The sequence below is a fragment of the Nothoprocta perdicaria genome, unplaced genomic scaffold (genome assembly GCF_003342845.1).
Source record: "Nothoprocta perdicaria isolate Ctin4 unplaced genomic scaffold, notPer1 scaffold_62, whole genome shotgun sequence".
NCBI lineage: Eukaryota > Metazoa > Chordata > Aves > Tinamiformes > Tinamidae > Nothoprocta > Nothoprocta perdicaria.
In genome coordinates, this window is record NW_020455888.1 from 396,392 (window position 1) to 410,912 (window position 14,521).

Here is a 14,521-nt window from a genome sequence, read left to right on the forward strand (position 1 = left end):
ACTGAAAAAGCAGTCCCTCCATTCGACCATCTCCTCACCTTCTGCTATCAGTGTTTATCATCTTCTAAACTGAACTCCTGGGGAAACCAGAAATGATCATTAATGATGCYGCTGTATTAACAAAAGAGAATGTGCAAAGATGCCTAGTTCTCTTTGCACAAATGACCTAGCATCACTTTCTAGCAACCAATTAAAACATAGATAATACCAGGAGCCTAGAAGAAAATATGTATCTTTTTATAGTCCTAAGAATATCAAACAAGTAACGCAGATCTGCTCTGCTAATACTCTCTATATGAGGCTTGGTGGCAGCACAAGCCACTGGCAGCAGAGGACACACTCATTAATCACACAAGGTCCTCACATAAATGCCAAGTCAATGGCAGCAACAGCAAATTGCTACTGCTCTATTCCCTGTATTCCCAGATGCAACGGATTAGTTGTAATCACCTTGAAGATCAAACCCCAAAGACCTGCCCCATTTGAGCAGATGAAAAMCAACAGGAACTTACTCCTATGACAATATCTAATGGCAAAACAAGAATGGGAGAACGATATAAATGTTGCATTTGTATAAATGAAACAGGGTTAATAATCTGTGATCCAGATCATGTTGTGATCTCAATTTGCAAGCCAGAATTTGATACCAGAGAAGCAATGCCAAATCTTAGATTAAGATGAAAGAATGACCAAGAAGAGATCACTSCCCAGAGCACTTTGGGGATTTTAAAACAGAAGACTTTGGCGAACAAAAACAGACACTTCCTTCCAGAGTGGAGGGTCTTTTCAAAGACTGGCACTGCACAGAGTTTGTGTCTGTGTGTCATACAGATGAACTAAGGTCTTGAATGTCCTGTGGAAGAAGTGCTGTTCTAGGGAATAGACACTATTTCTTGAATTTTGCTAGGACCTAATGTAGGTTCTAAATAAGCAGCTTAATGGAGGAAAAAATGCATTAGTAGATTTTTTTTTTTAATCCTGAAAGATGAGCTATCTGATAAAACTAGAATGAACTCTCATCTTTTTTCCAACAGAAATACTCTACAGTGCTTTGGCTAAAATGATTTTAATTGAAAAACCATCCCATTTTTTTAAATGTAAACACTGCACGCTTTAGTTTGGATTCTTCTGTTCCCTCCTTTCATGTTAAGTAACTTCAAGATGTTGGCCTGAATTTTGCTGCACGTTTGCCATGGCAGCTAAAGGCACAGAATTCCCCGTGTTCCGGATTCCCAAGGCACGCTGAACTCCTTACAGCTGAGGGACACACTGAGGCTGTTCACTATCTGCGGGCTTATTCTTCTTACCACGAGAATACAATGCTGCCTTTGTAATTCCATCTCCGTGAAAAATGAAGGAAGTTCAAATTTGAACAGCTGAATTCCTGGCCTTTGTTCAAGAGAGCCTTCAAAAGGCACTCCAGCCTAAACTGCCTTAGCTCACCACAGCCCCCACACAGCCCTCGTGTTCACAGACAGCACCAAGCCAACCCACACGGCACGGGCAGGGCCCACATTCCTCACGCTGCCTGCTTAACTTGTGCCAAGCTCAGTTGGGTCTGTCTCGACTCCACGAGCTTACCTGAGCAATTCAGCTCGAGTCACTAATTAACACAGTCTTCTCTGATTCTTTTTATCTCAAGGAGTTGTTTTGGGTTATGATGAAATGAAAAATGAGGGTTGCTACTTTCTTGGAACAAAGTCCTCTTTTGCTGACCAGCTTTCTGAATTAAATTTACCAGACCTATTTCTTTGGCCAGATGAGCTTGCAAGCTCTTGAGTTCCTCAGTGCTCACAGCAGAACTGCCCCAAATGCACAGAAAGCAGGGACAGACCTTCTATCAGCTTCACCATTTTTGGGTCAGACCCTTACCCACACATATATCCCTAACACACTCCCATCTTGGAAAACTTGCCCACAGCATCTTTTTTTTGTCTTCTCTGCAATGTTGCTGCAAGTTTTTAACAGTTCATATGTTTCAGCAACCAAAACAGCACCCCTTTCCTCCTCCTCTTCCCATTAACAAAAGCATTTCTCCTAAGTGAGGGCTGTGGCTTGGGGCCTGTTCTTCTACAATTGACTTTTATGGCACCAGCCATCGGAAGTTGAGACTGCTCCACAAAGTTTTACTGACATCATTATGTTTAGTAGGTGTGCTAAAATCACACCACCTGATTCAACACTTAATAACAATGTCAAAAAAAAAAAAAAAAACCCAGCTTTTCAAATTACCTGTGCTACCTCCTCAACAAGAATTTAGGTCAATAAAAAAGTAACCCTTTCTATCTACCTCTAGCAAATCTCTGTTAATAGTTATTGCAGGAAAGATGCATGGAAAAACTCAATGTCTTTATTCATAAGAGGAAACTTGATAGAAGTTCTTACATGGAACAAAATTTTGATTAAATGTCTTCCAGATTTCACATTTTAACTCTTCACTCAGCTTTCCTGTGCCTACTTTAAGAGGATAACAGGACTTGTTTTTTCTTTCAAAAGAGTTAAAAAATGGAGAAGAAAACGTTGTTTACACTTTCTAAATGCATACCAAAAATGATTCAGAGAACAAACTGAAAACATAAGTCCCAAATGGATTGTGGTAAAGTCTTAAAGGTAAATAAGTTGGGATTTAGTATTCCGAGTACCTTGCAACCTATATACATCTACATACAACCAATAAAAGTAATTGATGTAACAATAAAAATTTCATAAACAGAAAAGAAGGCTTAAATCTACTTGCATTTAGATCACAGATACAGAACTTCTTAAAACTGGCTTAGGTCAATCAACATAAGCAAAAGTGGATTTATATATGTTAGATAATGATTTAAAAATACACTTTAAATTCTTAAGGAAAAACAAAAGGGAATTAAAAGGAAACAGTCTAAAACCCTCAAGCGCCACACAGTAGTTTCAGGCTCTTTCCTAATCTTCCAGTATAATCCATTCTTGTCCCTCTTCAAGATTGAATTTCTACATTAAAGCTCATTCAATTCCTCTCTGAAAAGGCAAGATTTCACCACCAATAAACAGAAGAAATTTTTTAGAAGTGTCAAATGGGACACAGTGCCTGGTTCTTAGCTTTTGCACTGCAACAAAACATAGTTTAGATTTGTTTAGCCACTTTGAAGATACAAAGCCATAAATAATGTTGCACAAATCTTTTTCAGATGTTTTACTCAAGCTCAGTCTCTGAATTCATACGCAAGCAGATGAACTCCACAATGTTCAAACACTGTATGAACTTTATAGAAAATACTAGAAAGTATTTTAATACATAGGTTCAAAACTACAAATGATGAACACTCCTGAAGTGAGTGCTTCTAACTTCCAGTTTTCCATCAGACTTTCCTAGTGCACTGCAGGATTGATTCCTCAGTAATAAAGCAGCTTTATAGAGCAGTGTAAGAAAGCAGCTTTATAGAGCAGTGTAAGAAAGCAGCTTTATAGAGCAATTTTCTCCAATAACATCTATCAAAGTACAAGTTATGCAAATGATTTTTTCTAACTGGACAGTTACAGCAGAGACAAATGTAATTCCACTCTCATGGTATTGAAATATGCTGAATGTTTAGCACTGGATAAAAGGCTTATAGAAAGTGTAACATTACACACTCTGAAGAGATTTCTTGTTCTCACATTGATCTGCAGTTCTTCAGTCACTGCAACACGTGAGTACTCTGAACTCTGCCTCAAATGTTTTTACAAACATATTATCTATGATTTGCTACTCAAGCTTTACTTTAAGCTAGTTTTTGCACAGTTTGATACTGAATTACTATCTTTGCCAGAACTTACTGGCAATTTAATTAAACATTCCAYAAGACATGATTTACAGAACAGTTGTTCAGCTACTGGATTAAATTTTGGTTCACAAAGAAAGAAACATGGAAACTCAGAACTTCATATTTTAAGGAGCAGATTTTCTTTTGCAGATTATGTTTATCTTTTCTGCAATGAGAGTAGTAACATTTTTTCTGAATAATTAAAATAATGTGTATTTCTAACTTTAAGCATTGCTARCAATTAACACATGAAAATGAGACTTTTTCTTGAATATCTTTAATCCTATTTTCAATACTTCACACATCTTAATATGCCTTACCTGTCCAGTTTTATAATGCCTTGCAAACTGGTTAACTACTCGATAGTCATTTGCAAAGTACTCCATCAGAATTGAAGGAACTTCAGCAAAATCAGTAGGACATCTGGTTCCTAAAGGCAGAATAAGAACATATTAGCATATAGTCATTTCCATTAACAGAAATAGTTAACTCTTCCCAAAAGGTTTTGCAGCTTTCATTTGGACTTTTGGTGAACTGTAATGTTCTTTCATTTATTAAGTCAATGTTTTATTTCCATAGCATTATTGTACATATTGCCAGAAAAGCTTCATTATAATCCTACACATTTTATTATAAATCACAAAGTAAAACAAAATATTTGAACAGCTGGGTGAGGCACCTTATAAAGCTCTGGATCACACCCTTTTTTAAACTAAACCAGACTGTGGCCAAACTGGCCCTACATGAAACACCAAATCTATTTAGCTGTCCTAAACCTAAATCAAACTACAATGTAAATAAAACTCTGCCTTAATCCCGTTCACAATCACCATTTTTACCTTCCATCTGTTTGCAGAGCTTACCTATGCTTCATATTAACATCCCCTTACAATACAAAGTCAGACGTCCAAAAAAACTCCTGCAGATTCAAGACAAGTTCTAAGTGCAATGAAGTAGCATTTTGCACTCGGTATTTTCAAAACACACTCTCACAAAAACCTTCTTTATTCAATTCTTTACCAGCATTTTGAGTGTCTTAGTATTTTTCATTACGTAACTCATGACCAAACCAAGGCTGCATTTCTGATTTCTATATAAATTTAAGGATGAACAAAGCCATTGTTTTAATAACAGAGATCTATTGGGCTGTCACCTCTTCTCCTGTCTATTCAACATTCAAAACATTTTTTACACGAAATTACGTTTTGTTGTTACTATTGTTCCTTCTTGGTGTCCATTTGTGAAAATCACTTCTTTGAATATAAAAATCTTTCTTGTATTTTAATCTTATTTCATAATTTGTAATCCATTTTTTAAACCAATACTCCTCTTTAGTATAAAAACCACTTTCCTACAGCTATTTATCTCCTAAAGTGAGGAAATTCCTTTTCTTTCTCTCAAACATCATTTCCTAAGGCAAAATAATAGTCCAAAATAAAGGCAAAATAAAGACCAAAAGACTGTCTGTTGTCCTGTAGGTCTTCTATGCATCTGTTTCAGAAAGAACTCACCTTGAGCCAGGTGATACAGAAGGAGGTTTCGGCATCTTTTTTAACCATAGCAATACTTATTATTTCTAATAGAAACACCTCTGATTTGGTCTCAGGTCGCATTTCCCTTCTTTCACAGTCACCAAACATCAGCTGTTTACAACTSTGCATTAGCATATAAAACTTTTTCTGGTTTTCCACCACTGTTAAATGATAGGCTCCACTTTTATAGCAGAAATTGTGCATTCCTTGACTGCATCACCTGCATTAGGCAATGCTGAACTTTTATTTCTTTTATTTCTAACATAGAAACTTTTATTTCTAACATAGTATCCAGCCATCCAAATGCAAAATTTGTAAAATAAAATGTAAAATAAAATGAAAGAATAGCAGGAAAAGCTGCATATATATTTCAGAAGTTTCTTATATCCACTATCATCTTAGTTTTGGCCTAGCATAACAGATTCCTGAATATTCCTGTGTGGAATCAAAAGAAACAGGGGGAGAGGGCAGAAGAGTAAGGAGGCTGTCAAATATTCAGTTCATCAACACTGGAATTTAAGGTTTTTTGTTCTCACAAGAGCCTGTAATCATCTGATTTCCACCCTTTGCTATGCTAGTGCCTAAGGAGAGCAGATGGCCGCTAACAGACAAGTCTGGGATGAGCCGTTTGATTATCACACATTCCAAGCCATGAAAAAAATGCTCTCTGGAGAAACACATGACTGGCCTCTGATGCTGCTTTGCAAGACTAGATCAGGACTGAAATCCTCTAGGAAGCAAGGGGATGCCTGCAGCTAAGGGAATGCTGAAGCCATACATAAGGGCTCCTGGAATGTCTGAGCCTCAAAATCAGCAATTTCCTGCCCCTTCCAGACTTTCTGGCACGCATACACATACCAGCAGAACCCCCACCAAAGCAGTTACTTTAGGGATATAAGTACCAAGAATGCCCTGGAGATCAAGAGGAGTGAGGCCATGTGTGAGAGAGGGGTGGTGAGGCGCAGTTAAGTAGCTCAAGCAGTACTCAGAGTTCATATGGAAAGAGCATATAGAGTATTTATTTGCTTTAAGAATGTCCAGCAGTAACATATCTATAAACAAAGCRGCTTATTTTCATGTTAAGTGGAAGACTTAAAAAATATTAGTTTATGGGTTTGGGATTTTGGGTGCAATGTATCTGTTGGTAACAAGTCTCTCTAACATGGATAGYCCTGTTTACCATTAGTGCAACACAAAAGGAACATAACAAAAAACATTCCTTAGAGTGCTACCATTTCATCTGAGAAGTTTTTTTACTTTTTTTTTTACTTTTTTTTTAACGTTTTTTACTTTGTTAATAAATAAGTAAATACATACCTATTCTGATCATTTCATTTAGAGCTCATAACTATATAAGAAGACATGCCATGTTGTCCAAGAAAAGTGGACTGCAAAGAAGCTTTAAGCAAGATACGGATCTGACCCATTTGCCACAACTGACGCAGAACAAGGCCAGGGCAGCCTGTTCACTGTAGCCAATACACAGATTGGCACTGCTTGAGCATCACAGAATCACAGACTGGCTGAGGTTGAAAGGGACCTCTAGAGATCAGCCAGTCCAACCTCCTGCTCCAGCAGGGACACCCAGAGCACGGGGCACAGGGTGGCAGCCAGGCGGGTTTGGAAGATCTCCAGAGAAGGAGACTCCACAGCCTCCMTGGGCAGCCTCTTCCAGGGCTCTGGCACTCTCACAGTGAAGAAGTTCCTCCTCACATGGAGATGGAACTGCCTGGGTTTCAACTCATAYCCATTTCCCCTTGTCCTGCCACTGGCCACCACTGAGAAGAGCTTAGCCCCTTCCTCCCTTCTCTCCCCTCAGATACTTCTACATACTGATCAGATCCCCTCTCAATCTTCTCTTCTCCAGGCTGAACAGGCCCAGCTCCCTTAGTCTTTCCTCATATGATRGATGCTTCAGTCCCTAGAAGAACCACTAAATGAAAAATGACAGGGCTGCTTTTGTGCGTATCTGCCTGGCTCGGACTACACATTGGTCCATGTTCACTTACCTATGACCAGAGGGTCCACCATACCTGCAGATAAATGTCTGATTTATGGAGCTTGGTTTAACCACAATCAGATAGAAAGGCCAGGGTTTACAGAGTCTGAGTATTGCTCAGGTGCACCCTTTAAGAAAATTTATGTACTGATTTTTCTTAGTTCAATTTCTTAAATTATTTCCAACTCAGGATTCATTGTGCTTTTACACTGGGTACAAATTTAGCTCACTTTATTTTCAGTCCTTCCATTATTCCATTACTATAAACTGCCATGTACTAAACTTAGAAGATAGTAGTTAACTAGGAAATAAAGAAATACAAAAGCCATTTTTTTAAATCAGCTAAGGAAGACTAGTCAAATGTTGTTTGTGTTTTAAGTAATATTTGGGAATCTGATACTGCAATTTTCAAAGTTAGCAAAGATGTAGAAGTATCAGGATGATTCTATCACATCTGGTTAATCTTTTTTTTAAAGTGCTCTTCAAAGATTCAACTAAAACAGAAAATAAAAATCAGTATTCTAAGGTCCTTACCAGTGACATGTTGGTAGCGGGTTCGGCCCAGCATAGAATGCATCGCGTGCCCCATTTCATGGAAGAGATTCTCCATCATGCCAGGACTCAGCAGCGTTGGTGCRTTCCTCGTTGAATGGGGCAGACTAAGCATCAGAACAACCACAGGCAGCTGGTATTCTCCATCTTCCCTTAGCCTGCCTCCTCGAACTGTGAAGTGACAGTCCTTTGGAAGGTAAAAAAGCAAACAGCTGGGTGACCTGTGTCACTATATCCACAATGCTAAAGCAATGGTGAAAATATTATATTAAACCTTAACAGATACACAACTACACAAGTTAATTCAGTTGACAGTAATGTTCATTAGCGAAAGAGAAGCTTGAATTCAAATCTTTATMATGTTTCTTTATCTCTATCATTTGCTTCATAATTGTCAGTAAACTACTTCAATCCCTCATGAAAAGACTGCTTCTTTTAGAAAACAAAATTTAAGTTTAGATTTTTTTACAAGTATCAAAACTGCATTTTGCTAAAACACCTGTTTGTGGTAATTTGCAGACGTTTCCACAGACAGAACGGTCTGTTGYATTGCATTATACAGTTAATATATTGGCATTAGAATGAGTGAATGGGGAATTGTTTTTATTCCTAGATGGCAGGCAAGAAAATGTGTTTAAAAAATTACCATTTCTCTAAACAGAAGTATATGAGATTTCATAGTGCTTAGCATTTTTAAGTACAGTTTGAGTTCAGCCTACCAGGTGATGCTTTCTAAATGAAGAGTTATTCATAAAAACATTTTACCTAAAATTATGTTTGAGGTTACAGTCTTTTCCTATCTAAAATTGTTTATGATATAACCAGACATCTCCTAAACTTATGTTGAATACATACAGCCCTATCACTATAGTCATTACTCATGTACAACCCACCCTGAAAAGAGATCACAGATATTACCTGATGTGGCTTATTAGGTCGTTGAAAGAAGTCACAGTAGATGTACCCTAAGAGACCTTCATTTTCATGAACAACAGCCTGAAAAAAGATAATTACCGACAGTAAAAGCACTGATGTGTAGCTAGAAATATTGTTCAAATTCAAAGATTTATAATACACACATGACAAATAATCCAGGAATTTTTGTAATGTAAAAACTTTTGCTTATTTTAGTTGAAAATATACACACAGAGGATTCAGATCTTATCCATCAAACCGCAGCCATTCCTACATCTCATACAAAACTGACTACTGGCACCGACTAGTAAAATGAACACTGTCCATAGTCCCTAAATGACTTCTCAGAAGTCAAGAGTTGATTTACCATAGAAATAAAAAACGAGGAAAGTAAGCAGTAACTGTATGTTGGCCTGTAGGATATAAAGAATAGTAGTTTTCACTGGAGAAAATGGTGGAGAATACAAACAGATGAATCTGGGAACAGATGAGTAAATAATTGTCTTTTTCTTTTTTCTACCCTCCCCTAAAAAGAGAACAGAAAATAAAGAAGCAAAAAAATAATCTATGGTAAAGACGACACACAGAATAACAAAGAAAGAGAAGATAAATCACTGCTAAGATACACACCTATAACATTCCAGTCATCTTTAGCCATTACAAGATAGAACTAAAAGGGCTCATTCAGAAAACCCATGTGAAAAGTAGAATAATCTCTCAAAAAGCAACTGATTCTGATTCACCCACCCTTTAAACAGAGGCATATTTTAAACACCATTCAATACCAAACATATAAAAGGACTTTAAGAGTATGAAGCCCCTGAGGCCTAACTTCAGCTAAAATTAGACAACCAGTGTGCATTTGGAAATCCCAGGCATAGGTGCCCAAATAATTTAAAAGCTAAATTCGACTCATTGTTCTTAGCTGGGGCAGTCAATCTTGCCCAGCCTTCCCTTAGCCATTTCAGATGCTGGGAGCAGGAACACTTACCAGCTTGCGAACGTCTTCAGACCAAACCTCTCCTCTCTGGGTTTGTTCGGCATAAAGGGAGATTCCGAGGAGCCGACTGAACAAGGAGTTCAAACCTTCCATGCACGCCCCGAGAGAGAAGAAGGGACAATACAAACCAGGATCAATGTTATACCTAAGAAAATAAAAGAATCCCAAACCAGTTAGTTTAGCTACTTATCGTCACCGGCTACATCTCTATGGACTGTTTGTAGTCATCAGTACCATGTTGTAAGATGTGGTAAAAAAGCCCTGAAGAGCCTTTTAAGGCCTTATTTGAGCACATCTGGCTTTGTTTTCCAAACAGCAAAACRAAGTCATAGTTTAGGTATGGCCCAGCACCTACTAATAGCCACATTTTCTCTTTTAGATGCCAAATTCAGAAGATGGTGACTACTTTTCAGAGAACATGGAGCATGTCGAGAACACAGCTCAACTTGGCAGCTCTGTGGGTGGCCAAGCTGTGGCTTCTCACCCACAGGAGGCCAGTGAATCCTCAAATGCCCGTTAGAAGGCTATACCACAGGACTGAAATAAAAAAGGGGYTCTGCTTTGGCTGCTGTGTAAGTCCCAAGTTAGAGGAGGAAACCAGCCGCTGGGAGCTGCTGACTGTGTAGTCTTATCTTTCTCTGGCGCAACAGGAATACTGGGGAGACACTATCATCTCATGGATCATGCCTCAAGCTCTTGGGACTTTCTGAACCACAGACACAGTATCCTGGCTTTAAGCCAGGCTCAGATTTTAGTACGTGACTCATAGTTCAAAGGTGGCCAAGCTTCTAAGCATAACATGAAACAGTAAAATGTTTTCAAGCCACTGTAGCACAGATAACACATGGCAGGAGGAGGACATCACATACCTCCATGCACACACAAAGAAATGAGTTTAAAAAAGGCAATTACAAAAGTAATTCAGGCATGTATGYAGCCTTTACTCAGGCATTAGTTTCCTGACACTCTGCCCTGAAAAATTAAACAAATGACAAAAGTGCCAAACAGATAAATGCTGGGGAAAGTCTGAGCATACCTAAGCTGGCTGTGGCCATGCAATTCTCTCAGGACTCCCGCAAAGCCAGGAGCATCACCTGCTTGTACTTGTGCAGGTACCCYGAAAGACAAAAATGATCTTGCCCTCTCAGTTCACATACAAACTTTGAAAAAGGAGTGTTAAGTTTTGTGGAAGTTTGGAATAAAACTCCTCCTAATTCTGGGAGGTCACAGTCCCTGCTATTCTCCTTTGCTCCTTCATACTCTCCTTCTTCGCTTTTTAAGGGCMGAGTAGCTACTCATTGAAATTTAACATGCATCAGCTAAACTACAATGGCTGAACATCAAACACCAGAACTCCACTATTTTAAGGCCTGTGATCAAAAGGCTTCGAGACAAGCTGTGAAAGAGCCGCTAGTCCCTCGCCACTTATTCCCCCATCCTTCCTGCCTTCCCACCCTGTGCACAAAAGAAAAGGCCCCCAAACTAAGTCTATCTGGAATCCTGCATTTTGGCAATACACTGCTTACAAGTGCAGTTACAATTCACTACACAACTTCACTAAACTGTGATGCACAGCAGGGTAGGATTAGTTCCCTAAGCCACTGCACCTGTTCTTGGATGTTTCATTGTGTTTTGCTTTATTTTTCTACTACCCTTCATCTCATTTCCAGTGTGTGCACTGGCAGCCTCCTGCAACTGCTATGGCAAYGTCGGGCGACACGTCAGGCAGGTATGTTCAGCTCCAGCATCTCGTGTATTTTCATACCACAAATGCAAGAGGCCAGAGATCGACCAAATTCATTGTATTTTTCATTTTATCTGCAATTCTTTGGCTCTACCATTCTGATATTACTAGCAATATTTCTTCAAGATGAGTTGCAACACTCAAATTTGCACTCTGCACACTGCAATAAAACTTATTTTCTTCCTTATTCAGCCACAAGAACAAAACTAAACACGCCAGAAGTCATTTTAAACTACATTACATAAAAACAATGTGAGCAAATCTCTTAAAGAAAGCAGAATACACGAGTTAACTTTCCTGTAATAATCTGTAGAAATTTTGAGTGCAAAAAGATACTGGCGTCTCTCCACATGTGCAGCCCCCTAGAAGTACAAAATTACACTGTGTGTGCTGAATATCCTGAGATGTTTAAGTCAGTAATTCCCAGGTGCTGCAGCTCCTCCAGCAGAGGCACCATCGCAAACTGTAGTAGATGAATCTCAGCATTTATAGCAAAATCCTCTCCAGAAAGTTTCTATGAAAATTTAAAATCATATCTAAGTGAATCACGCCTGATCTCCTGCTTCTCAAACTGACTGCAGTCTCCCTGCTTTCAGTCTGCAAGGTCTGTTAAAATTATTCTCAATAAAATAAGAAAAACCTACCTTCCAGTGACATGTCACAGAATCACACATGATTAACATAAAGTCATTGTAAGAACCACCATAATAGCTCATCACTGATTTTGCTACATAATTTTAAACTTAAACTACCATCTCACATGCTACMCTGAATATTAGGCTGAGTTTCTCATTTATAATTCAAATAATTTCCTCTTTAACTAAAGACTGACCATATATTAAAAACTTACTACAGAAGTACTATCTCAATAAAACATTACTGTAATCAAGATTTCTCCATGCACACACCTCCAAAGTGGAGGGTAATTATTTGATTAAGGATAATCAAATATGATTTTCCTTATATTAAAAAAATGTATTTATTTCAAATTAAGTTATGGAAGAAATATGATAATACAGTACTGAGCTAAATCTCCACAGAGCCATTTTGGATGCTAAGGATTTGCTTGCCCTGCTCTGCCTCAGCCCTGTTGGTCCCACGCTGCTTCCTGTAGAGAGACTCAGTTCTGCCCTGCGTGGTCCGTGGATCCAGCAGGATTCACKGATCCAGGTGCAGCCCAAGGCCAGGCCTGGCTCTACATTTGCACCGTATGACATGTGCGAGCTCAAGCCCCATCCAGACCCAGGAAAATAAGACGGATGTGTTCAAGGGGTCCCATGGGGAGCAGATCTGCCTCCCCAAGGCCTCTTTGTAGGGACTGGTTTAATCAAGGCAGACGGAACTGGACTGATGCCGTGCAAAGCCCATCTGGCGTCTTCAGATCCCCCTCCCGCAAACATCCGCTATCTTCAGGGTTTCCACTGTGTAAAATATTCCAGCCCCCTGTCTCCTGCCACTTCCTCCCTGCGGGCTGGGGGAAGAGAGCTGCTGTATTAGCTATGGTGAGAAAGATGCCATCTGGCCCCCTCCTACTAATGCACTTCAGCAGGGGGAAGCGCAGCTCGGCCGGCAGCTCGCAGGCACCGCGGCGCGGCCCCTTTCCACAGCTCCAGGAAATTAAAACGTSTAACTCCTACCAGTGAGTTCAGCTGCCAGGGTAGGAAAATATGGCATGAATATGGTAAGAAAATCAAGAACAGCACCCTTGGAAAGACTTCATGAAATTAAGGAGGAAGCAACTCAAAGTCAAAAGAGAACTGCAGTATCACGAGAGACCAGATCGCTCCCAGTTTTCTGAGAGGTGACATGGAGTTAGGACCAAGACTGTGTAACTGCGACATGAGATATTCAGTCGTATCAGAGGATGAAACACACTGTTCTCCTACCTGCAAGGGATTCCCACATGCAACTGAAATATTGCATTAACAGGTTTGCTGGTGGAGGGAGGAAAAGACTCGGACTACTTTATGTTTCACCTTATTTCTGTTAAAGGAATTCTTGGTGATATACAACAGTAGATACCTGCTGGCAGGAGAAAGCAGAAGCATTTCTTCATGGGAAAAATCAGCTGGAATATTATAGAGAGATGAACAAATGCTACTTTTTTTCTACAGTCCCAGCACTCCTGAAGGTGTGAATTGTCCCAGTGAATTTATCCCTTTACAAAGAGAATGAGGAAAAGGCTTTGCTGTCAGTATTTTGTAATAAACTCTAGCTTTCCAATTTGGGAGAAAAATCAGTCTGTCGTAACTCTGTCTTTTGGAAAAGCAGAATCCTTAACCGCCCACACATGAAGATAGCTGTAATAGATGAAAATAGCTGTAACAGAAGAGTCTACATTGGCCTGTGGCAGAGAAAGGGTCCATTAGAAAGAGTCCCCTACAACACCTCATGTTTTAGATGTCACCATCTATCATTTAGAGTATAAAGAGGCCTTGGTAAAAAAAGAAAAAAAAAAACTCCTTAATACCAACACAGAGTTAATGTTAGCCACCTCTGCTAGAACACCTCTGCTAGAACACCTCTTGCATATCTAATGAAAGACTCATGTTAATAACCCTCTCACCACCAAAATTGCCAAAGCTTCTGAGAAGCAACATTTTAAGTGGAACACACGCACGCGCACACACACACACACACATACACACACACACACACACACACACACATTTCTGATCCTGATCCCCCTTATTTCTGTACTAATCCATCAGTAAGCAACGATCAAAGATGAGGAGGCTGAAAATCCTCTAACACTATTAGTGACACCAGTCCATATTTAAATTACTTCTGGATAACCCTGAGAGCAGTCWGCTATCCTGACAGCAGCTATGCCATCTGGCATGGAAAGCTTTATTTATTTACCTAGCCATGGCAATGCCATAGGAGTCAGCGAGAACGTGGCTAAAACATTACTGTACCACACATTAAGGCAGGAATAATTGCTGAGGTACTTTAAAATGAATATTGAGTGCTGAAACAATTCTAGTGTGCCAGAAA

At 39.3% G+C, this 14,521-nt stretch overlaps 1 protein-coding gene across 1 annotated transcript in view; it reads right to left on the reverse strand.

Annotated features, from left to right (window-relative positions):
* The window catches only part of MIPEP (mitochondrial intermediate peptidase), a 64,847-nt gene that overhangs the window by 30,200 nt on the left and 20,126 nt on the right, over positions 1-14,521 (reverse strand). The window contains exons 11-14 of the mRNA XM_026049807.1: positions 9,772-9,925; positions 8,784-8,861; positions 7,848-8,052; positions 4,103-4,212 (exon numbers count right to left, since the gene is read on the reverse strand). Coding sequence (XP_025905592.1) covers positions 4,103-4,212; positions 7,848-8,052; positions 8,784-8,861; positions 9,772-9,925 — 547 coding nt within the window. The remainder of the gene's footprint in view (positions 1-4,102; positions 4,213-7,847; positions 8,053-8,783; positions 8,862-9,771; positions 9,926-14,521) is intronic.